The 21,102-nt window shown below is 57.0% G+C and overlaps 2 protein-coding genes across 4 annotated transcripts; both read right to left on the bottom strand.

Annotated features, from left to right (window-relative positions):
- Positions 1 to 413: 413 nt before the first annotated feature.
- RASIP1 (Ras interacting protein 1) lies at positions 414 to 15,219 on the bottom strand. Of its 2 annotated transcripts, XM_036425668.2 has the most exons (12): positions 14,938 to 15,212; positions 14,560 to 14,700; positions 13,388 to 14,073; positions 11,541 to 11,893; positions 7,314 to 7,970; positions 6,618 to 6,655; positions 5,842 to 5,993; positions 5,614 to 5,717; positions 4,214 to 4,457; positions 3,838 to 4,010; positions 1,395 to 1,542; positions 414 to 829 (listed from the first exon to the last, which is right to left on the bottom strand). In XM_036425668.2, the coding sequence occupies exons 2-12, from the start codon at positions 14,694 to 14,696 to the stop codon at positions 630 to 632; spliced, it is 2,892 nt and encodes a 963-aa protein (XP_036281561.1). In that variant the 5' UTR covers positions 14,697 to 14,700; positions 14,938 to 15,212; the 3' UTR covers positions 414 to 629. The 2 variants fall into 2 exon arrangements, 1 of the variants encoding a protein (XP_036281561.1); XR_006740773.1 differs by lacking the exon at positions 3,838 to 4,010 and having other exon boundaries at positions 699 to 829; positions 14,938 to 15,219.
- A 24-nt stretch (positions 15,220 to 15,243) lies between these two features.
- On the bottom strand, positions 15,244 to 20,020 carry IZUMO1 (izumo sperm-egg fusion 1). Of its 2 annotated transcripts, none has more exons than XM_036425703.2 (9): positions 19,008 to 20,020; positions 18,611 to 18,685; positions 18,168 to 18,254; positions 17,906 to 17,926; positions 17,505 to 17,585; positions 17,211 to 17,311; positions 16,798 to 16,951; positions 15,720 to 15,954; positions 15,244 to 15,477 (listed from the first exon to the last, which is right to left on the bottom strand). In XM_036425703.2, exons 1-9 carry the CDS (start codon positions 19,240 to 19,242, stop codon positions 15,342 to 15,344), a joined length of 1,125 nt encoding a protein of 374 aa, XP_036281596.1. In that variant the 5' UTR covers positions 19,243 to 20,020; the 3' UTR covers positions 15,244 to 15,341. The 2 variants fall into 2 exon arrangements, with proteins under 2 accessions (XP_036281596.1, XP_045433134.1); XM_045577178.1 differs by having other exon boundaries at positions 15,361 to 15,477; positions 15,701 to 15,954.
- Between the last annotated feature and the right edge of the window lie 1,082 nt (positions 20,021 to 21,102).

Below are 21,102 nucleotides of genomic sequence, written 5' to 3' on the forward strand. Positions count from 1 at the left end.
GGGGACTAGAAGTGTTGGGACTGGGCAGAGTGCCTGACCGACAGAAAGTCCAGAATGGGCTGGGGACCGACTCCTGGGTCTGCGGGAGGAGGGGGCTCGAGTATGGACTTCGGGGATCAAAACGAGAGCATGAAAAAAGAAAAGAAAAACCTGGAGGATGGCTGGTTCCCACTGGCAGGCCCGAGGGCCTGATATTTGGCAGAGTAAGCTTACAAGCTCTGCCCCGAGATTTCGTGGGAGGCCCCCGGGCTCCTGGGTTGGGTTACGTGCAAGAGGGCGAGCTAAGGCCGTGGTTATAAATACCTCCTGGGAGTGGGCAGGAGCCCAGTGCCCCAGGCCAGGGCCCTGGTGCTGTATTCTGCAGAAAAACATCAAAAAACGCTTCCGGGTCTTAACAAGCGAGACGTTGTCAATACCTTTATACCACAGATACCTTTATTGCCCCGGCACTCAAATCCCAAACCCATCTACCCACCTTCCCATCCTCTACGACCCAAAAAACTCAAACTCCCAGCATTCCAAGCGGGGGAAAAAACTACAACTCCCAGGAAGTCCTGCGCTCAGGAGGGCTCCAATGAGGAGCAATCCCAGAATTTTTCAAGGCTCGCGCGCTCGTTCGCTATTGGCTTTCAAGGAGGCGTGGCCACAGGGGGTCCGTGGCGGTGATTGGCCGGCAGTTCCTGCTGCTCAAGATCCCAGAGAAGGCGGCGGAGTCTGCGCAGTTCGCGGTGCAAGGCGTCGTCCGTCACCGGCCCGGTGAGGCGCAGGCGCGAGCTGCCCAAGGGCAGGATGAGGGGAGGATGGGAGGAGAAGCTTTCGAAGATGTCCCCTGTGAGACCGGAAACGCAGAGTTAAGTTATGAAAATGGGCGTTAGGCAGAGGACGTGACACAGAGAGAGGCTAGGCAGCGGTGTCACGTCCGAAGGAAGGAAAAACTTAAAACCCCCAGCAACTCCTAGGGCGGGATCCACTCCCAACAGCGACTCGTGGAGTTCCCAAGCATCATGGGAGTTGTAGTCCACACTCTTAAAAGGACACCGTTGCCTGGGAAACGAGCGTTGTGGTTGGGTTCGTGGGTCCACGAGGAAGGAAGGGCTGGAACTTAGTTTTATGGATTCCTGCGAGTGGAGGGCCTGGAGCCGGGACTCCTGGATGACGGGGAGGGCAGTTTGTAGGGGAAAGAAGCTGGGAGTCTGAACCCCTAGGGAATAAAAGAGGGAGCTGGGGGCTTGAAGTCCTGAATCCTGGGGAGAAGGGGATTGAGGTCCTGGGGAGGAGAGGACTAGGGGTCCAAATCCTGAGTACGGAGAAGGAAGGGGCTGGGGCTGTGGATTCCTAGGTCCCAAGGGCAGAAGAAAGCTGGTAGCCCAGTGCCTGTCCCCATGTCTCCTCGCCTGTGTCCACGGCGTCCCGGTCTGCAGGGAGAGGGTCCCAAGCAGGTGGGGGCCCGCGGCCAGGGCCCAGCTGGTAGTGGCTGAGCAGGTGGTGGAGCTGAGCAGGGGTCAGCGTGGGGTGGTCAGTGCGTAGACTGCTCCAGGAAGCCTGGCGGGAGGAGGAGGGGAGAAGTCTGGTCATTGTGGAGCAGCTGAGAAATCCTACATAGAGAGCCCGCCGTAAAGGGGCTGGAGGTAGCGGGAGGGACTGCTGTCTGCGCCGTGTCTTGGGGCACTGTGAGGCCTGGTTGTCCCTGAAGTGATGGTCGGGAAGGGTGTGCTCAGCTTTTTTTTTTTTTTTTTTTTAATATATTTTATTGATTTTTTACAGAGAGGAAGGGACAGAGATAGAGAGCTAGAAACGTCGCTGAATGAGAGAAACATCATCCAGCTGCCTCTTGTACACCCCCTACCGGGGATGTGCCCGCAACCAAGGTACATGCCCTTGACCGGAATCGAACCTGGGACCCCTCAGTCCGCAGACCGACGCTCTACCACTGAGCCAAACCGGCTTCGGCTGCTCTCAGCTTTTTTAAAAAATGTGATTTTCGCCCTCCTTAGACATTTGTCAGTAAATGCACATCCAAACTATAACGGCAGCCACTTTTTTTGTTTTGTTTTTTTCTGTTAATCCTTGAAATATAGTGGCAACCATACTTTGGTAAAAACTGCTGTTTGAATTTTAACCCTTCTAGTTTGGCTCTTGCACCTGACTAAATACAGGGGGGAGGAAAACTATTCACCTTAGCTTTCAGGTGGAGGCTTGGAGGCTAAGGCAATTTTCCCTTGCCTGGGACCAGGACCACAGGAGAGTAATTCCCACTAACTCAGTAACCTTCAGAGATAGAAACTGTAGATAACCTCTGAGCTCTGCTTCTGTGTTATCAGCTATCGAAAGATAGGGCCACATTCCAGTGTCCAGCAGGATGTGACTAGCTGACCCAAGTCTTTAGAATGTAGTCTTTAGGATTTAGAATTTAGAACAAAGGAAAGTTCCTGTGGTTTGGACCTTTAAAAGGGGCTGCCTACCCCTGGAACGGGGCAGTCCTGTGGAGACCACCTGCCTGTGGTGCTCTCGTGTCTGTCCTGGCCAGATATTTCAATAAATTCTTGCCTGTTTTTTTTTAATTAAAAATAAAAATAAAAATGTGATTTTGCTGCTCAGCTGGTGTTGCTCAGAAGTTAAGCATCAACCCATGAACCAGGAGGTCATGGTCAGGGCATATGCCCAGGTTCCGGGTTCAATCCGGATGTGTAGAGAAGGCAACCTATTAATGCGTCTCTCTCACATCGATGTTTCGCTCTCTCGCCCTCTCCCTTCCTCTCTAAAAATTAACAAAACATTTTTTTTAAAGTGATTTGCTGTGGAATAAATGAAGATAGGAGTAGGCAGGGACGGAGAAAACGCGAACTTAGCCGTTCCTCCATACTATTGAAGCTGGTGATGTACCTGAGAATTCATTATTCCACTGTGGCTACTTTTTGTGCCTGTTTGAAAATCTCCACACTTAACCTCGCTGGCGTCGGAATCATCGGTGTGGTCAAAGCCAGAGACTGGACCCAGATTGCCTGGGATCAGAAACTCCAGTTCGGGTTTCTTACCCCCTATCACCTTGTGGCAAGTCACGGTGCCTTGCTCTCCTCACCCGTAAATTGGGGGAGATTAGCAACTACTACGAGGGCTGTTGGAATGATTCAGTATGGCAAGATTCCAAAGTACTTAGAACACTGCCTGGTGCTTATTAAATGCTCTGTACACATTTGACAAATAAAAATAAATAAATGAAGTCAAGTGACCTAGCCTACCTAATTCTCTGTTTCCTTGTCTGAGAAAAAATTGTCCATTAGTAACCCACTTCATGGGGCTTAGCATTCAAACAGAAGTGCCTGGCATGTAGTTTTATGTTCAATGAGTGTGTAGTGTTGTTGTTGTTTTTAATATATTTTATTGATTTTTATGGAGAGTAAGGAAGAAGGATAGAGAGAAACATCAGTCAGCTGTCTCCTGCACACCCCTTACTGGGAATCAAGCCTGCAACCAAGACACATGCTCTTGACTGGAATCGAACCTGGGACCCCTCAGTCTGCGGGCCGATGCTCTATCCACTGAGCCAAGACAGTTAGGGCCAATGAGTGTTTGAACTACCCCATTCCTTGATCTCATACCTGACTTCCTGAGTCAGTATGTCTGAGGGTGGGGGTCCTGGAAACTATTAACCAGTCCCACTGAGATCCAGATGCAACCCCGTTTGGATACTAGTTGGATATATCCTTTGAGCTGCCAGTGCATCCTCCGTGGTGTCTGAGCTGGGACTGGGAATAACATGGAGACCCAGGGAAGACCCAAGGGCACGCTGAATTCGGAGCATGGCTGAAGAGCCAGGAGCCAGGGGTCAGGACTCACCTTGAGCAGGGAGGTGCGAGGCACACAAAGCAAGTTCACAGCCATGGAGAGTTTCCGGAAGAATTCCGTGGCAATGTCTCCCAGCCCAGCCCCCTGCAGCCAGTCCAGGACAAGGTCCAGGTTGGTCCGGATTTGGACAGCTCGAGACCACTGATAGAAAGGTCGGCCCTGGCCTGTGGGGGAAGGGATGAACAGCCGTGGGTGCATGGACCCTGCCCTTCCGCCTCACAGCCCCTTCCTGTCCTTCAGCGTGGGGCCTGGAGCTTGCTTTCCAGAGTGCCTAAGAGCCAGGCCTTCGCCTGTGACGGGTCTGACGTGACCTGGATCTCAGGGACTCCCGTCTCTGCCTCCTCGCCCTTCCCCGTCGGACACTCACCTCGTTCCATCAGCGAGTTGAGAAGGGATGCATTGGAGAAGAAGAACAAGTAGCCGAAAGTCTGAGACACAAGGTCCGGGTGCAGCTCGCACTGGCTGGTCAGCTCCAGAGCTGCCTGGAACACGCCCAGCGTAGGTCTCAAACCGGGAGGCATGGCCTCCAGCTCCGTGCCAGGGCCCGGAAGCTCCGCCCCCGCGGTGAAAGGGTTACTATCCAGGAGAGCTGGCAGCGTGGAATACAGAGTCTGAGGAGATAACAGAGATGCAACCAAGATCAGACTACAACTCCCAGAAGAGTCAGGGTAGCAGCCTATGAAGATACTGGGGGAGTTCCACCAAAGGTCTCTGGGAATTGTAGTCCATTTTGCCTTCAACATCCTAAAGATCTCCATGAATCAATTCCTACTTTCCAATTGGGTGTCTAGCATGCATCCGGCCTGGGGCACCTCAGGTCTTAAGAAAGGCTTTGCAGAAGTTTCTTGGGCATTTTAAGACCACTTCTGGTGCCTTACTGGACTTGCAGTTTCTCAACAGAGACAACTCAAGGAGGACAAAGGATACTGAGCAAGGAGGCCCCCTTTAGTCAAAGAAGTATTTATCCCGAATTCCTGAAGGAAAGAAAAAGAATGGAGAGCCAGGAAGTGGGAGTGGGGTGGCAGTCAGCCAGTGGAAAGTGAGATCAGGCCAAGGACAGGAAATAAAGTCAGAGCCAGAAAAAAAGGCAAACCACACTTGGCAGGGATGTACAGGAAGTGAAGCCTTCAGGAGGAAAGGGGTTCACCAATCAAGGCTCCTCAAGGAACATAGACTATCTGCCCCGAGAGATTCCTTTTCATTTTACAGAGAGGGAATCAAGTCCACCAGAAACCCTGAGAATGCCAAGAAGCAATATGAAGGTCAAGGGTGGCGGCTAGGAACTGAGGCAGCAAACAGGTCCTATAGGATGGGCACTCCAGGGAGAAAAAGGTCTGTGACTCAGAAAAGGGAGTTGATTCAGTTACAGAAAGTGAGGTCAGCAAACGCAGGAAGCAGGAAGTCAGGGCTGGTTAAAGAGGACCTTTCATTTAAATGACAGTAGCTAACACTGTTTAATCTATATCTATATTCTTATATATCCATCTATCAACTTATGAGTGACTAAAGAATTGACTCAGGAAAAGGGAGCTTGAGAAAGTGATAGAACCCGGTAGGGAGACTAAACTGTTGAGGGGGGGGATAGGTGCATGCGGAGACAGGAAGAGAAGCCAGAAGACAGGAAGTGATATAAGCCCAAACGGGGAGTGATTGATGTCAGAGAAGCAGGAAATCTTGTGAGGGCAAATCGGAAGTGACATTAGAGCGATGCGATGTAGCTCACGGGAAGTTAGGTTATGCCAACAGGAAGCAAAGGTGAAGGCCAACCTTGGTGAGGTAGTAGACAGACTGCTGGAAGGTACACATGATGACTTCGTCCAGGAGGGCCATGGCCTCATCACATAATTCCAAGTCATTGCAGAGCTGTGGGTCTGGGGACAGGCGTGGGGGTGAGAGGGAGAACCAGAGGCTGGCAGAGGGGAGCCCGGGCCCCGGGTCCAGGGTCCAGGGAATGGCAGCGGGCTGGGAAGGGCTGGGGCCTGGGTCCGCGCTCACCCTCCTGGTCAGCCTCCTTCTCCATCTCCAGCACCTTCTCCTGCACAAAGCTCAGCAGCTCCGTGGTGTTTGCCATCCACAGCATGAGGGGCCGCAGCTCCACGGACACAGCCTCGGGCGTCAAGGGCTCCTCGGGGACGCCCTCAGGGTGGCTGGGAAGGAGGACGGGACCTGTGATCCTCGCCCAACCCCACCCTAGTGCCCAAACCCCGAGATCTGCGTCTCATGGTGGACTGAATCTAACCCCCAGCTCACTGCTGGAGTAGCTGAGTAGAAGCAGGAAGAGCAGAAACGGGCTATGACCGTGGTCGGCAAACTGCGGCTCGGGAGCCACATGCGGCTCTTTGGCCCCTTGAGTGTGGCTCTTCCACAAAATACCAATACTTGGGCAAGTCTATATTGAAGAAGTGGCGTTAGAAGAAGTTTAAGTTTAAAAAAATGGGGCTCTCCAAAGAAATTCCAATCATTGTACTCTTGGTATTTATCTCTGTTGACTGAGTTTGCTGACCACTGGGCTATGACATGCATCCAGTGAACAGAACTGACTCAAATCCCAACCCCCACGTCCCTCTAGTTCAGCGGTTCTCAACCTACGGGTCGCCTAAGGCCATCGGAAAACACAGATATTTGCATTGCGATTCATAACAGTAGCAAAATTACAGTAATGAAGTAGCAACGAAAATAATTTTATGGTTGGGGGTCACCACCACATGAGGAGCTGCCTTAGGAAGGTTGAGAACCACTGCTCTGGTTGCTCCTCCCAGAATTTCTCTTACTTCTCTGGCTGACGGTCTCCAATTTCCTTAATCTTTTCCTGTGGAACAAAAGTGAGGGGGGATCAGGGAGACAGGCCCAGAGCTAATACCCATGTTTTTCTAGAAGCACCTTTTAGCCAGAGACTCCGCACTTTTCAAATGGACTCAAGCTTCGGAATGGTCTCTCCTCTTAAAACACACCCCTCTCCCCCAGGTCCCCTTCTCTATCAGAGTTCCTTCTTACCCCCAAGCGACTTCCGAAACTTTCTGACAGGCCCAAAGTTTTTTGAGGGCAACCCCGTCATTGCTTCTCCCTGGCACTCCCAGGTTTGTCCTCCCTCGCCTCTAGGAAAGGTCTCACGCCCAGCTTCAGACCCCATGAGCTTCCAGCCTCACTTCCCACAACAATCTCTCCGATTTTTCCATACAGTGGGTTCTCTTCCTCCCTCCCCACATCTCCAGCTCCCAGAATGCTTCTTACATTCATCCCACAGCTGCAAAGGTAGGCAGGTACTGCACAGCGGGTGAATCCTACAACTCCCAGCATCCCCTGGGGCCCCTCGCTGCTTTAAAGCGCCAGCCCCCTCCCGAGGCATCACGGGAGATGTAGTTCCTCCCCGCCCAACGACAAAACTGCGGTGCCAGGTGTGGCCAGCAGGAGGCTGCACACAGGACCTGGGGCGGAAGCGGCGCCCGGCTGCGGTCGGGGTCGCTCACCCAGACGGACTCCTTGATCAGACGGGCCAGGCGGCCCAGCAGGCGCGGCAGGTGGCCCAGCTCCAGCTCCCGGGCCGAGTGCTGCACGCACAGCGCCAGCAGCGTGGCGGGCCCGAGCGGCGGCAGGTCCCCGGCGCCCGCGGCCGCGGCGCGCACGATCTCGCCGAGCAGCGCCTCCTCCTCGCGCGGCCGGAAGCGCAGCACGGGCTCGCGGCCGTCCAGGTAGGCGGCCAGCGCCTCGCCGCGCTCCTGCAGGCCGCGGCCGCACAGGCGGCAGGAGAAGGCCCAGCCCGGGCCCGGGGGCGCGGCGCCGGGGCGCGCGGGCAGCCAGGGCGGCCGCGCGGGCCCCGAGCCCCCGGCGCGCGGGTCCTTGTACATGAACAGGAAGTGCTCGCCCAGCCCCAGCAGGTCGCCGGGCCGCAGCTCGGCCTCCCGCAGCAGCGGGCAGCCGTTGTGCGTGACCGGGGCCCCCCGGGCCGGGCGCACCGTGGCCGGGGCCTCGGGGTCGGCGCGCACCGTGCAGTGGCGCGGCAGGATGTCGGGGGCGTTGAGGAAGGTGTCCACGTACGGGGCCGGCGACCCGCCGCCGCGGGCCGAGGAGTTCCCGCCGCGGCCGAACACGTGCTGCACCCGCGTCATCACGTAGACCACGAAGTCCTGCGGGGGAAGGGGAAGAGGCGCTAAGGAAAGTCCCCGGATGGATGGATGCTTCCAGAGAGACCTCTCTACCATGGGCTCTCCCATCAGCTTCCTCATGAACACTTCCAAGGAGGTCTCCCCGGATCCCCAAGGACTCACCAACCACACCACCCCTCGGGGTTCCCCCTTCAAAGGCACTTCCCATGCTGTACTGTCCCATAGCATCCAGCCTGAAGACCTGATACTTCCAAGTCTTTTTTTTTTAATGTATATTTTATTATTTTTTGTTTGTTTGTTTGTTTGTTTTTACAGAGAATAAGGTAAAGGGATAGAGAGTCAGAAACATCAATGAGAGGGAAACATTGATCAGCTGACTCCTGCACACCCCCCACTGGGAATGTGCCCGCAACCAAGGTACATGCCCTTGACTGGAATCAACCTGGGACCTTTCAGTCCGCAGGCCGACGCTCTATCCACTGAGTCAAACCGGTTTTGACCCAAGTATTTTTTGTATTATTTCAGAGAGGAAGGGAGAGGGAGAGAGAGAGAAACATCAATGATGAGAGAGAATCATTGATTGGCTGCCTCACACCGATCGAGCACAAAAAACGGGGAATGTGCCCTGACCAAGGAATCTAACCTTGACCTTCCAATTCATAGGTCTACACTCAACCACTGAGCCACACAGGAAACCCCTTCTTGACATGGGCTCTACCATTCATTCCCCTCCCTCAAAAAGTGGATGATTCCCAGATCTTTCTCCAGGAGATTCTCCCATCATCTCACCTCCTCTGAATGGACTCTCTCCAACCAATCCCTACAGAGGACTCTTCCGTCTTATCCAGCCCAAGGATTGGGCACTTCCAAGGACAGTGTGCCCATTACCGTACCAAAATGGACGATTCCATTCCCCACCACCACCAAAGAATGGGCCTTTCCAAGGAAAACTTTCTCCAAGGAGCATCCCCATTTTCCTGCCCCTCACCCCACCTACCCATCCTTCCACCCCCATGACGGAGGCTTCCAAACACATTTCCCCTCCTAAATATAGTTTCTTTCAATATTCCTAAAGCAAGGAATGGTTACCTTTCCAGAGACCGTGCCCTGGAGCAAAGATTTCTTCCATTATCTCCACCCCATGAATGGACACTTCCAAGGAGACCCCCTTTCTCCAATGGACTCTCCTTTTTTCCCCACCCTATGATGGACTCGCTTCCGAGGAGACAGAATCGTTCAATGAACTCACCTATTACCCCCTCTCCCGTGATGGATGTTCCCAAAGGTGCTCTCCCGTGGATGGATGCCCTCAATAATGCCATCCCCCAAAAAGGACATCTCCAAGGACATCTCCATGGAGGGCACTTCTAGGAGCCCCACCTCATTCACATGTTTTCAAGGACCTTCTTATGATGGAGGGTCCCATTGCACCCCCCAAACGAAGAGGAGCATTGAGGAAGACCCTTTCCTCAAAATGACTCTCCCGTCTCCATCCCATAGCAATGGAAGAGCTCGGTCTGACCCGCTTCTGCCGTTAGACCCTCCTGCTCTCCATGCACGGCTGAGAGAACAGTCATTCTGGTATTCGTAGATCCTCTTCCTACACTGAGCCCTCCCATTACCCATACCCAGCGGGTGGACTTTCCAAAGAGACCCTTCCTACCATGGATCTGCTCATCTGCCTCTAGAAAAAATGGACCTTTCCAGTCTGACCTCTTTCTGAAGGTAGACGCTCCCATTTTCCATCCCTGTCAAAGGAATGGAATGATCCAAAATATTTGGCCCTAGCTGGTTTGGCTCTGTGGACTGAAGGGTCCCAGGTTCAATTCCAGTCAAGGCCACATGCCTGGGTTGCAGGCTCGATCCCCAGTAGGGGGCATACAGGAGGCAGCCAATCAATAATTCTCATCATTGAGGTGTCTATCTCCCTCTCTGAAATATATATATATATATATATATATATATATATATATATATATATACACACACACACACACACACACACACACACACATACACACTCCTTTTCTAAAATGGGCTCTCCTAAGAAGGGATGCTTTCATAGCAGACATGGTAGAATCTCAGATAACAGCAATCATGAACAGAGGAGCACAAATAAATTCCTTTTTATAGTAGACTCACCTCTTACTCCTTTTCCAAGGAATGGACACTTCTCATAAAGCCTCTTTCTCACAAAGAAATTTCTCATGGACTTCACCCAAAGAATGGATGTTTCCGATGCCTCCCCCTCTTCCCATAAAGACTGTCCCACACTCCCCAAATAGATTCTCTCAATTGGACCACATCCCCAAAATAGACCCTTTTTCTCCAACGTCGTCTGGAGGAACGAGCTGTTGTAATATATGCAAACCCCTTCCTACAATGAACGTGCCCCATCCTGTTGGTCCACAAAGGAATGACTTCTGTTCTGAGCAAGCTCTTCTCTGAAGTCTTAAACTCTCACCACATATGCAGCTAAGCTGGGAGCCCGTTGGATCTCCCTCTGACAGTAAAAACAGGACTGTTCTGTTAGCTCCACACCTCCAGTGGGCTTTCTCATTGATCCCAACCGTACCTGTTGAGCTTGGCTGCCCAAAGCAGACGACACTATCAGGATGATTCTCCCAATCATCACACAGAAAGATGAGTATTTCCACTACTGCATTACAGTTCTTGGAATGAAATAACTTCCCACCAACTCCCAGCTGCTAGCCCTTTCTCCCTCTCTGCTTGGCACTCAAACAAGTCTACTGCCACCCACATATGTCAAATAGAAAGATCAGTACCATCTGCCCCCATCACTAATGGTCAAATGCTTCCGGTGAAGCCCTAACCGGTTTGGCTCAGTGGATAGAGCATTGGCCTGCGGACTGAAAGGTCCCGGGTTCAATTCCAGTTGGGGGCGATGTTTCTAACTCTCCCTCTCCCTTCCTCTCTGTAAAAAAAAAAAAAAAAAATCAATAAAATATATTTTTTAAAAATCATTCCAGTGTAAGCCACCTTTTAAAAAAAAAGATTCGGCCGAAACCGGTTTGGCTCAGTGGATAGAGTGTCGGCCTGTGGACTGAAAGGTCCCGGGTTCGATTCTGGTCAAGGGCACATCCCCAGTAAGAGGTGTGCAGGAGGCAGCTGATCAATATTTCTTTGTTATCGATGTTTCTAACTCTCTATCCCTCTCCCTTCCTCTCTGTAAAAAATCAATAAAATATATTTTAAAAATAAAAATAAATAAAAAAGGATTTGTCCGCTCCTCTCCAGGAAATACAGGCTCCCCCAGAAGACAGGCGCTCCCGGTACTTCCCCTCGAGGCACTTTCACGGAGCTCTTTCTACCACAGGCTCTTCCATCCTCCAAAAGTGCTTTCCCCCACTTTGAATGAAGGGAACTATTCCCTGCTCATCCGGGTGTCTTTCTCAGCCGTCTACCCTCGTCCACTCCCTCTACCCTCTCCTACAGCATCTCCTACCTGGCTGGGCCCACACCTTCCAGCACACGGTAACCCAGGGGATGCTGGGGGTTGTAGTTCTGTCGCCCCGTAGCCTAAGGGTGGGTGGGGCATAGGGCTTCCTGGGCGAGAGGGGCTGAGCGTACCTGGGCATCCTGGTAGCCCTGGAGCAGCAGGAAGTAGGGCCGGTTGCTGGGGGCCTGGATGAGGCACTGGGTCAGCTGGTCGAAGTCGCTGGGGTCGGTGGGCACGATCTGGGCGTCGGCCGCCCCCGGGGCCATGCTGAGCGCCTGCTGCCTGCGCTCCTGCTGCCGCCGCCGCCGGCCCTGCAGGCTGAGCTCGGACACGCTGCGCCGCAGAGAGAGGTTTTCCGAGCGCTCCTTGCCCGGCCCGGCCGGGGTCCCCGACCCGGACCCGGGGCCCGGGCTGGCCAGGGCCGCCCCGCCGGACGCCGCCCGGGAGCGGTTCTTCTGTGGCCTCCACAAGGCGGGGCCTGAGCCTGCGGGGAGAGATGGGGCCAGCAATGAGGCTGGAACTGGAAAAGGACCCGGAGAGACCGACTCAGAAATCTCAGAAATCGGGCGGTTATCGAGGGACAAAGAGTTGGCTCCGGAGAGATGGGGCTGTCCATGCTGGCCCCTGTGCCTGGAAATATGTATTTTTCTGCCTGGCTCCTATCCATCCCCATCTTTAAGTCAGAAATTCATTCATTCAATGTATGTGCTGGGCTCTGTTCTGGACACGAGGGACTTTGCAGTGAGCAGAGAAGACCCTGCCCTGTGGAAACACAACGCCAAGCTGACATGCCAAGCTGAAGCAGAGAATGGCACCCTGGGCACACCCAGCACGGCCCTGGCATACAGTAGGCGCCTAGCGGATGAGGTGAGGTGAGCCGGTGAACTGCTGTGTTTCTCACTGGGCTGTGCAATCCAGGAGGGTGGGAACGTCACCGGCCAATGTCCCCATTGTGTTCTCCCAGGGTCCTTAGCGTGTGGCCCAGAGTAGGTGCCCAATGAATGCTTTATGAAGAATAATTTAAAAAAAAAGAAAAAAGACAATGATGGCCCAGCCGGTGTGGCTCAGCGGTTGAGCATCAACTCAGGAACCAAGAAGTCACCGGTTCGATTCCCAGGCAAGGCACATGCCCGGTTTCAGGCTCGATCCCTAGTAGGGGGCATGCAGGAGGCAGCCATGATGTTCCTGTCTCTCTATCCCTCTCCTTTCCTCTCGCTCCACACTTGCTACTTCACCAACGGCACACCTCCAGTTCCAGGCCCCATCTTCTCGGTCTCCTACCCTCAAGCCACCAACTCCAAGGCCCGCCCCTCTGAGGCTCCGCCCACTCTCAGGCTTTGATCGGGCCGCCCATTTCTCCTCGCTCCAGGTCCCACCCCTTCTAGTCCCCATCCGCCGAAGGCTGCCTGCCCCCAGGAACTACTGCTCTGAGAGGCCTCCTGTCTCGGGAACCCAGGCCGCTCACCCGCCCGCCCAGCACCTCCAGCTCCAAGCTCCTCTATTCTGCAGGCCCCGCCCCGGCCCTGTGGGCGCTGCACTTCTCCCCAGGGCTCTGGCCTGGCACCTCTGGCTGACCCGGGTCCGAACCCACCTTTCCTCCTCTTGACCCAGTGCTCTAGGTCTCGCCCAGTCCCTTTCCAGGGGCTTCGCTTCCAGCCCTGCAGGCCGCCCATCGCTGGCCCCGCCTCCAAGCCCGTCCCGTCCCTCCGCCTGGCCCCGCCCCCAAGCTCGGCCCCTCCCTCCGCCTGGCCCCGCCCCTGGGTCAACTCCAGCCCCTTCCCGCAGGCCCCGACCCCAAGCCCGGCCCATCCCTCTGTCTGGCCCCGCCCCCAAACCGGCCCATCCCTCCGCCTGGCCCCGCCCCTGAGTCAGCTCCAGCCTGGCCCCGCCCCGAGGCCCCGCCCAAGGCCCCGCCCTGGATCAGCTCCTGCCCCAGGCCCCGCCCCAGGCCCCGCCCCCAGGCCCGGGGCCGCCTCACCTTCGCCGTCGGAGGCCCCGTAGGCCTCCTGCTCCAGGCGGCGAGCTTCCTCGCGGCCGCGCAGCTCGAAGCGCCGCGCCCAGCCGGGCCGCGCCCGCCACAGCTCCTGCACCAGCAGCGGCCGCTCCGCGTCGCCCAGGACGCGCAGGTGCTCCGCGCGCCACTCGCCGTTGCCCAGGCCGCCCGCCGCGGGCCGGCCCAGCGCGTCGCACAGCGCGAAGGCGTCCACGCAGCTGCTGTCGCCGGGGCCGCCGCCGGGGCTGCCGGCCAGCCCATAGCGCTCCAGCGCCTCGGCCACCAGCTCGCGGGCCGTGGAGCGCGCCGTGGCCAGCACGCTCTTGTAGTTGGCGCCCGACGCCAGCCCCGCGCCGAAGATCTTGAGGACGCCCGGGGGCGCGGCCGGGCGGGTGGCCAGCGGGGGCTCGGGCGCCACGCCCGCCGCCAGATCCGGCAGCTTCTTCTCGCTGGCCCAGCGCTGCGCGCTGCCCGGGGTCCCCGGACCCCCCGCGACGCCGGATCCCGCGACCCCGGCCCCCGAGCCCCGGAAGAGCTGGGAGATGCGCTTGGCGCGGCTCCCCGAGGCTCCGCCGGCCGCCTTCACCGCGCCCACCCGCCGCAGCTCCACGTGCGGCGGCGGCGGGGGCAGCGGCTCGCTGCTGCGGCTCCCCGTGTCTGAAGAGGAGGACCTGGGAGCCCGCCGGGGAGCGGAGAGGCGGGGGAGCGGAGGGAGGGAGGCGGACAAAGACCCAGGTTGGGGGGGAGGGGGGCAGAGGCCCAGAGACGGGTGACAGAGACCCATGGAGACGGGACAGGGACGGACAGAAAGGGGCGAAGCGTAGAGCGAATGGAGGTAAGAGGTGGGCAGAAGCCAGAGACAAGGAAAGAGATGAAATAAATCAATAAATAAGAGATTAAATAAATCAATAAGATCCCGAAGGGGGGTCTCAAAAGGCGATCAGGGAAAGAAGGGAATCCAATCCATCTCCTCCGGGTCCCCACTCTGTGTCCACGCCCAGCACTTCCCCCGCCCGGGCCCTGGGGCCCACTGCGCCCTCCCCACCGCAGCCCATTCAGAGGCCCCTGGCACTGCCAGGGCAGGGCCTGGGTGGTGGACAAGGGCAGGCCGGAGGCCCTCGGGGCAGAGGCAGGAGTCCCGGGAGGAGGGCACTCACTTGACAGAGGCTGCGCTGGGCCAGCGCCGCCCCAGCTTGGCCAGCTGCTTCCGGGGGTAATTGATCCAAAGGCCCACGGGGAGATGCAGCTTCCCGAAGCGGGGGCTCCCGCCCTCCTTCCGCTCACCAGAAAGCATGGCCCTGCGGGAGGGTGGGCAAGGCCCGGCTTCTGAGGCTTGGAGTCCGCGGGGAACGGGCTGCTGGAGGGGACCTGGACTTGGGTCAGAGCCTGGAGGGGGCTGGGGCCCAGTCTCCTGAGTCTGGGTGGAGGGACGGGACGGCAGCCTGGCCTCCTGGGTGTGGGGCGGGAAGTGGCCGAGGACCGGGCCCTGGGTCTGAGGGAGGAGGGATCTGGACTCCTGGGTTCCGGGCTCTTACCCTGCTTCGGGGTCCCGGCAGCACCCCGGAGGGCCCTGGCTCCGTAGGCCTGGGTCTGTTCCCGACCCCACGGCTCCCGTCCAGCCTCCTCTGCCCCGGCTCCCAGCACTGGGTGGGGGACAGGAAAAGGCGAGAGGAAACCGGGCAGGAAGAGCGGGGAGGGGGCGTCCTGTGAGGGACCGGGCCTGGAGGAGGAGACCTGGGCAGCCCTGGCTCTGCCCCGCGCCTTCGGCCCGGGGCACGCTGCAGCCCTTGGGCCCTGCCAGGACCCCCGGGCCCAGCTCCAGCCCCCCCTCCCTCAGATAGGAGGCTTGTCCCCAGACCTCTGCTCTCCGGGGGGAAACCAAGAGCTGAGATCGGCATGCACGGGTGCGTCAGACACTTAAAACAATCAAATAAATCTTTTATTTGCTCCTGGATTTCTTGGCCTTTTTCTCTGGAGCGTCGGGGATCTGAGCCGCCTCCGGGGCAGTGCTGAGCCAGGTCTTGATGGAGTCGATGAAGTAGCCAGGACTCTTCTCAGACCAATAGCAGAGCATCCTGGGAGACAGCGGGGGTGCAAACAGCCGGACGGGGCTCAGATCCCAGCCTCCTCCGCGCAGGGATCTGATCTTATTCTAGCAACGACCCCAGCGTCTTCTCCCTCGCGGTCTGTTACATGCCCCCGCCCTCCGCCCCCCTTCGCAGTTCAGCTCCAGGGCCCCCCGGCTCCCACAGCCCCCGCTGCACTGGAAGTCCCTCCCCCCCACTCCGTAACCCTCACTTCCTCGGAGGCTGCTCACAAGATGACGATGCTGGCTATCAGCACCACAAAGCCCCAGATCAGCAGCCCGACCAGGAGGCTCCTCAGCATGCTCTCCACCGTGGGGGCGGGCGCCGCGGAGGGCGGCGGCGGCGGCCGGGGGGTCGTGGACGACCTGTTGGGAGCCCACGTCACCTCGTCCAGGGCCACGTCCAGGTCCTCCGGTTTGGGGGCGACGGTGGACGGTGTCTCTTCCTCTACCCTTGGGGGCAACACTGATCGAGGAGGAGAAAGGTGGATAAGGTGACCAGACGCCGTCCGCATTGGGCAGGACAGTCCCGATCGATTTTTTAAATATATATATATTTTATTGATTTTTTAAAAAATATATTTTTATTGATTTTTCACAGAGAGGAAGAGAGAGGGACAGAGAGCTAGAAACATGGACGAGAGAGAATCATCGATCAGCTGCCTCTTGCACACCCCCTACTGGGGATGTGCCCTCAACCCAGGTACATGCCCTTGCCTGGAATCGAACCCGGGACCTTTCAGTCCGCAGGCCGACGCTCTATCCACTGAGCCAAACCGGTCCCGGCTATTTTACTGATTTTTTTTTACCGAGAGAAAGTGAGAGGGATAGATAGCTAAAAACATCAACGAGAGAGAAACATCGATCAGCTGCCTCTTGCAGGCCCCCACCTGGGGATGTGCCCGCAACCCAGGTACATGCCCCTGACCAGAACCGAACCCGGGACCCCCCAGTCCACAGGCTGATGCTCTATCCACTGAGCCAAACCAGTTTTGGCAATAAAATACATTTTTTTTAAAGAAAAAAAGAAGGAAAGAAAGGAGTAATCCTGGGAAGGCACGAAGGAGGTCCCAGCACAGTCAAGGCGAGCCCTCCCTGCCCCCTCACCACCCCCCAGCCCCAGCAGGGGGTAATCACCGTGCCTCCCGCCCACCCCGAAGGAAACCCTGCCTACGTGGCCGGCCCCACACTCGGGGCAGGAAGTGACTCTCTCCTGGCCCAAGTCCACACGGCGGCAGGAAGTCATTCCCCCACACGCAGCCCTGAAGCTCACAGCCCCAGGCCCGAGTCCCACACGCCCGGCGCTGACCTCTGACTTGATAATGGATGATGGTGGCCGGGAGGTCATTCACGGTGTTCAGCTGGCAGCGGTAGGCGCCCGCGTCCGAGGCCTTCACGTTGGGCTTGGTCAGGGTGGGCGCCGTCCCCTTGTACACCAAACTCTCCGTTTTGTTCTTCCAAACCTAGACCCAAGCTCAAGGGGTCACAGAGGCCTGGGGAGTTCGGGGGGAGGGGGGAGTCCGGGGGTGAGAAGGTGACGGGTCTCAGCGGGGGGAGATGGGAGTCCTGGGTTACTGGTCAGGGTCTAAGGGTCCCGAAGGACAGGACGAGGTCATTGGCAGCCAAACCTAGCAGGTCGTGGGGTCATGGGGATCGTGAGACGGGGTTCCCACGGGCCTGGTGGCCCTGGAAGTTCAAGGGTGCAGGGTTGGAGGGCCCCACCCTGAAAAAGCTGTAGTCAGTCAGGCCTTCGGAGATGTGATGCCAATTGAGCTCACAGTCCAGGATCATGTCTTCCGTTTCATGGACCTTGACTTTGCGCTCTGGGGAGAGGGGGTTACGGTGGGGTGCTGCTTCCTTTGTGGGCTCTGGGCCTTCCCCCCAACTCCCATCCGCCTGGCCAGCCCGGCCTTTTGTCCTCGGCTGCCTGTGGTCTTGGCCTTCTCTGGACTCAGTCACCGCCTCTGGCTCCGCCCCCTGGGCGCCAACCCCTCCTCTGGGGCCCTGCTCTCGCACCCCCGCAGTCCGCTTTCTTCCGACAGGCGTGAAGCTTCTTCTCGCAGGTGGAGCACCAGATCATGGACTGCAACATCATGCCTGCAGGAGCCAGGGTCAAGGTCAAGACCGTCTCTCCCCACTGAGAGGCGGGGCTTGAAGGAGAGGGCCAGGGCAGCCACGGGCAGGGCAGGGCAGGGCAGGGCAGGGCAGGGCAGGGCTCCAGCGCAGCTCGGTAGCAAGCCCAGATCTAACCAGGCTCCGGAGAAAGTGCTCCCCCAGAAGGAAAGCTGGAGACCCGGAACCTCGCAGGCAGGCCCGGAGAAGAGATGCCGAGAGAGACCCAGCAGGGGTGGGAGAAAGGCTGGGCAGTCGCCGTAGGGAGGAGGGGAAGAGGGCCAGCTCCCATCGTCCGCACTCACCACATTTGTTGGGACAGAGGACTGCCTCGAAAGAAGAGAAAGACAATCGTGTTGTTAAGTTAAAGGGGACGAGAGAGGGGGCAAGGGGCGGGGGGGGGGGGCTCCCAGCTTTGTGGGAGGAAGGACTGGGTGCCTGAACCCCTGGGTCTGAGGGAGGAGGGTGGGGAGAGCTGAGGGACCAGACTTGAAGAAGCAAGGGCTGGGGACAAGGACGCGGACTGTGCACGGAGAGGTGGGGGCCAGGACCCCCATCTTCCCTCACCATCTTGTTGGAACACAGAAACGTGTCTGGACAAGATCTCCTTTTCGTTTTTCAGCATCCAGAACAGCTCCTTCACGAAGAGCTCACCTGGGAAGAAGCGGGAAGAAGCAGGCGGTCCCCTCCCCGCCTCCGGGTGTGAGTGAGGTGCAGGCAGTGTGCCTGTGTCTTCTGCAGACAGAGCCTGGTGCTCTGCTTTTCGGCTTCCCCGGGAAGAACAGTGAAACTGAGTGGCCACTCAACCTACTGGCTAAGCAACAACTGGGACGAGAGAGCACTGGTGTGGGGTCCATTTTAGGGTGACGGTCCTGCAATGCCACACAGCCTGCAAGTGGCAGAGCCAGGAACTGAACCTAGGCAGTCTGGTTCCACAGACCAGTGCCTAACCTGGCATCGCCATCCATCACTTCCCTGGAGCCCCTCCCCTGGCTCCTCCTTGTATTTACCTTTTACGTCACTGTCCATGATGCGTTTCAGTTGCTTCAGAAAACTCATGGTTCCCTTTTCCAGTGTGGAATCATCTATGTGTGGGGGGGGCCGGAGGGGGTGGGGGGGAGGGGAGGACAGAACCTCATATTCCAATGGGTCACCTAGTTTTAGAAACTACAATACCCATGGGGCCACTGGGCAAGGATAGGGCTGGTTAGGGGGATTATCCGCCTGTTGCTTTCTGGGAATTGTAGTTTGGTTGCATAAAATTTCTAGCCCCGGGGAAACCCTCTAAAATCTGTCCCCAAGCCCAGAAGACTGTCTCCAGCCCTCTCACCCCTGCGCCCCAGCAACCCGAGTCCCAGATCCCTCCTTTCCCAGGACCCAGGAGTCCCGGCTCTGCCTGGCCCTCACCAATGACCCCCAAAAAGCTCTCATCCTCAAGCTGCAGGTTCTCGAACTCCTTCATGCCATTCGATAGCTTTTCAATCAAGTCTTTGTGATACTGAGCGTCCAGGTGATCAGGCAGGTAATCCGTCTCCATCTTTTTTAGCGCATCCACGACCCTTTTATCACATATGAGACAACCGAGGGCAGGAAGCAGGCAGCTGCCCAGCGCGGCCACCAGGAGGGGAAACCGCGGCCCCATTGGAGGTCAGAGCGTCCAACCCACGCCGGCCTCCGGGAAAAGTCCTCTCTCTCCCGGAGGAGGAGGTGAGCCCTCAACGAGACTAATGGACCCCACCCCACCCCCAATCTGCAGGACGCACACTTCTCGTTAGGAAAAGGAGGAGTCCCGATGCACCCTCATCAGCCACGGCCCGGATCTGGACTCGAGTCTTGTGCTCTCAAAACACTAAGGTTCGCTGAAGAGCCGACTCCAGGTTCCGAGGGCTTTGAGAGAGGAGGACCTTCCTTCCACTCTAATATTTTCCCATTACTACAGCTAAAGAGTTTGTTAGGGGCGAGGGTGAGGTTGGTTGCGTGGCATAGAGAGCATTTGACACGGTTCGCCCCTATCCGCAAGGTACTCCCCCGCCCCCCACACACCCAGCCTCCGTCTTCTAACTTCCTATTTGGAGCCCCGAACTCCCAAGGGACAACACTCCGGGGGGCTTCCCTGGCCCCGCCCAGAAGCCACACGCCGAATCTGATTGGACCGCAACAAAGGGAGTCCCCGCCCATCGCGCTTTGACGTCACAGAGGCGGCCGCCTTTGAGACCGGAACTTCCCCAGCATTTATCGAAGAAGGTACCCCTTGGGCTCTGGCATTCCAGACACGAGGAAAGGAATCCCGGCCTCAGCTCCCTCCCCATCCCGGGCCCCAGGAAAACCCAAGCTCCCGACCAGATGCCCAAGACCCCGGCGTCGACCTGGGAGGACGCGAGAAGCGGCCCTTCCCAGCCCTAGGAATAGAACTCCCAGAAGGCCCCTGGTCTCTCTCTCCAGAGCGCCGCAGCCGACCCCCGTAGCATTATGGGGAATGTAGTTCAGGAATTATACGCCGCGCTCACTTCCTCCTCCACCTTCGCTCCCAGCCTCTGGGGCTTGAATGCCAAGGTCCCGGAGGAAAGTGAGGTCTGGGGGCCAGTGTGGCGAGGTGAGAATGGAATTGGGGCTCAGAGACCACAAGTCTGACAACAAGAGGCTGCCAGATCTGAGCAGGGAGGATAGCCATGAGAGTCCCTGGAAGGTCAGCACTTTTCCTCCTAACACACACACACACACACACACACACACACACGATTCAAAAACAAAAAAATTACAGAGTCAGAGTTTGGTGATGTGGACTTTTATTTTTATTTTTTAAAATATATTTTATTGATTTTTTACAGAGAGGAAGGGAGAGAAATAGAGAGCCAGAAACGTCGATGAGAGAGAAACATCGACCAGCCGCCTCCTGCAAACCCCTCACCGGGGATGTGCCCGCAACCAACGCACATGCCCTTGACCGGAATCAAACCCGGGAGCTTTCAGTCCGCCGACCGACGCTCCACCACTGAGCCAAACCAGTTTCGGTGGTGATGTGGACTTTTAATTCATACCTCCCTCTCCCACCTATGGCAGCTGAGTAGAGAATAGTCCCCCCCCCAAAAAAAAAAAAAAAAATTCCATGAGAAGACTAGAAACCAGTCTGTAATAAAAGTGTCCCCTTCAAAAAGCACCGAGGGGTCCTGAAACCTGAGTCAAGAATCCGGTCCTGCTTGGCCAGGTCCTAGCCAAGGGCACTCCTGCTTGTGTATGAGGCTAGTCCAGGGTCTGCACACCCTTGGATCTTGCCCAAGGTCAAAGTCAGAGACTTTAGGGGCAGACAGACAGTGGTTGGCCAGGGGGACCACACCAGCGGCTTCCTGCCAGCCCAGAGGGAACGTTTATTCCATCCCATCTCCCCCAGCAGCTCAGCTGTGGAGGAAGGACCACCCTTAACTGGGAGACGCACCCCATCCTGGGAGCCAACGTGGGCAGTGCCCGTCTTTGTCCGTTAAAAGTCCCATTGCGTTTCTGGAAA

The sequence above is a fragment of the Pipistrellus kuhlii genome, unplaced genomic scaffold (genome assembly GCF_014108245.1).
Source record: "Pipistrellus kuhlii isolate mPipKuh1 unplaced genomic scaffold, mPipKuh1.p scaffold_m20_p_84, whole genome shotgun sequence".
NCBI lineage: Eukaryota > Metazoa > Chordata > Mammalia > Chiroptera > Vespertilionidae > Pipistrellus > Pipistrellus kuhlii.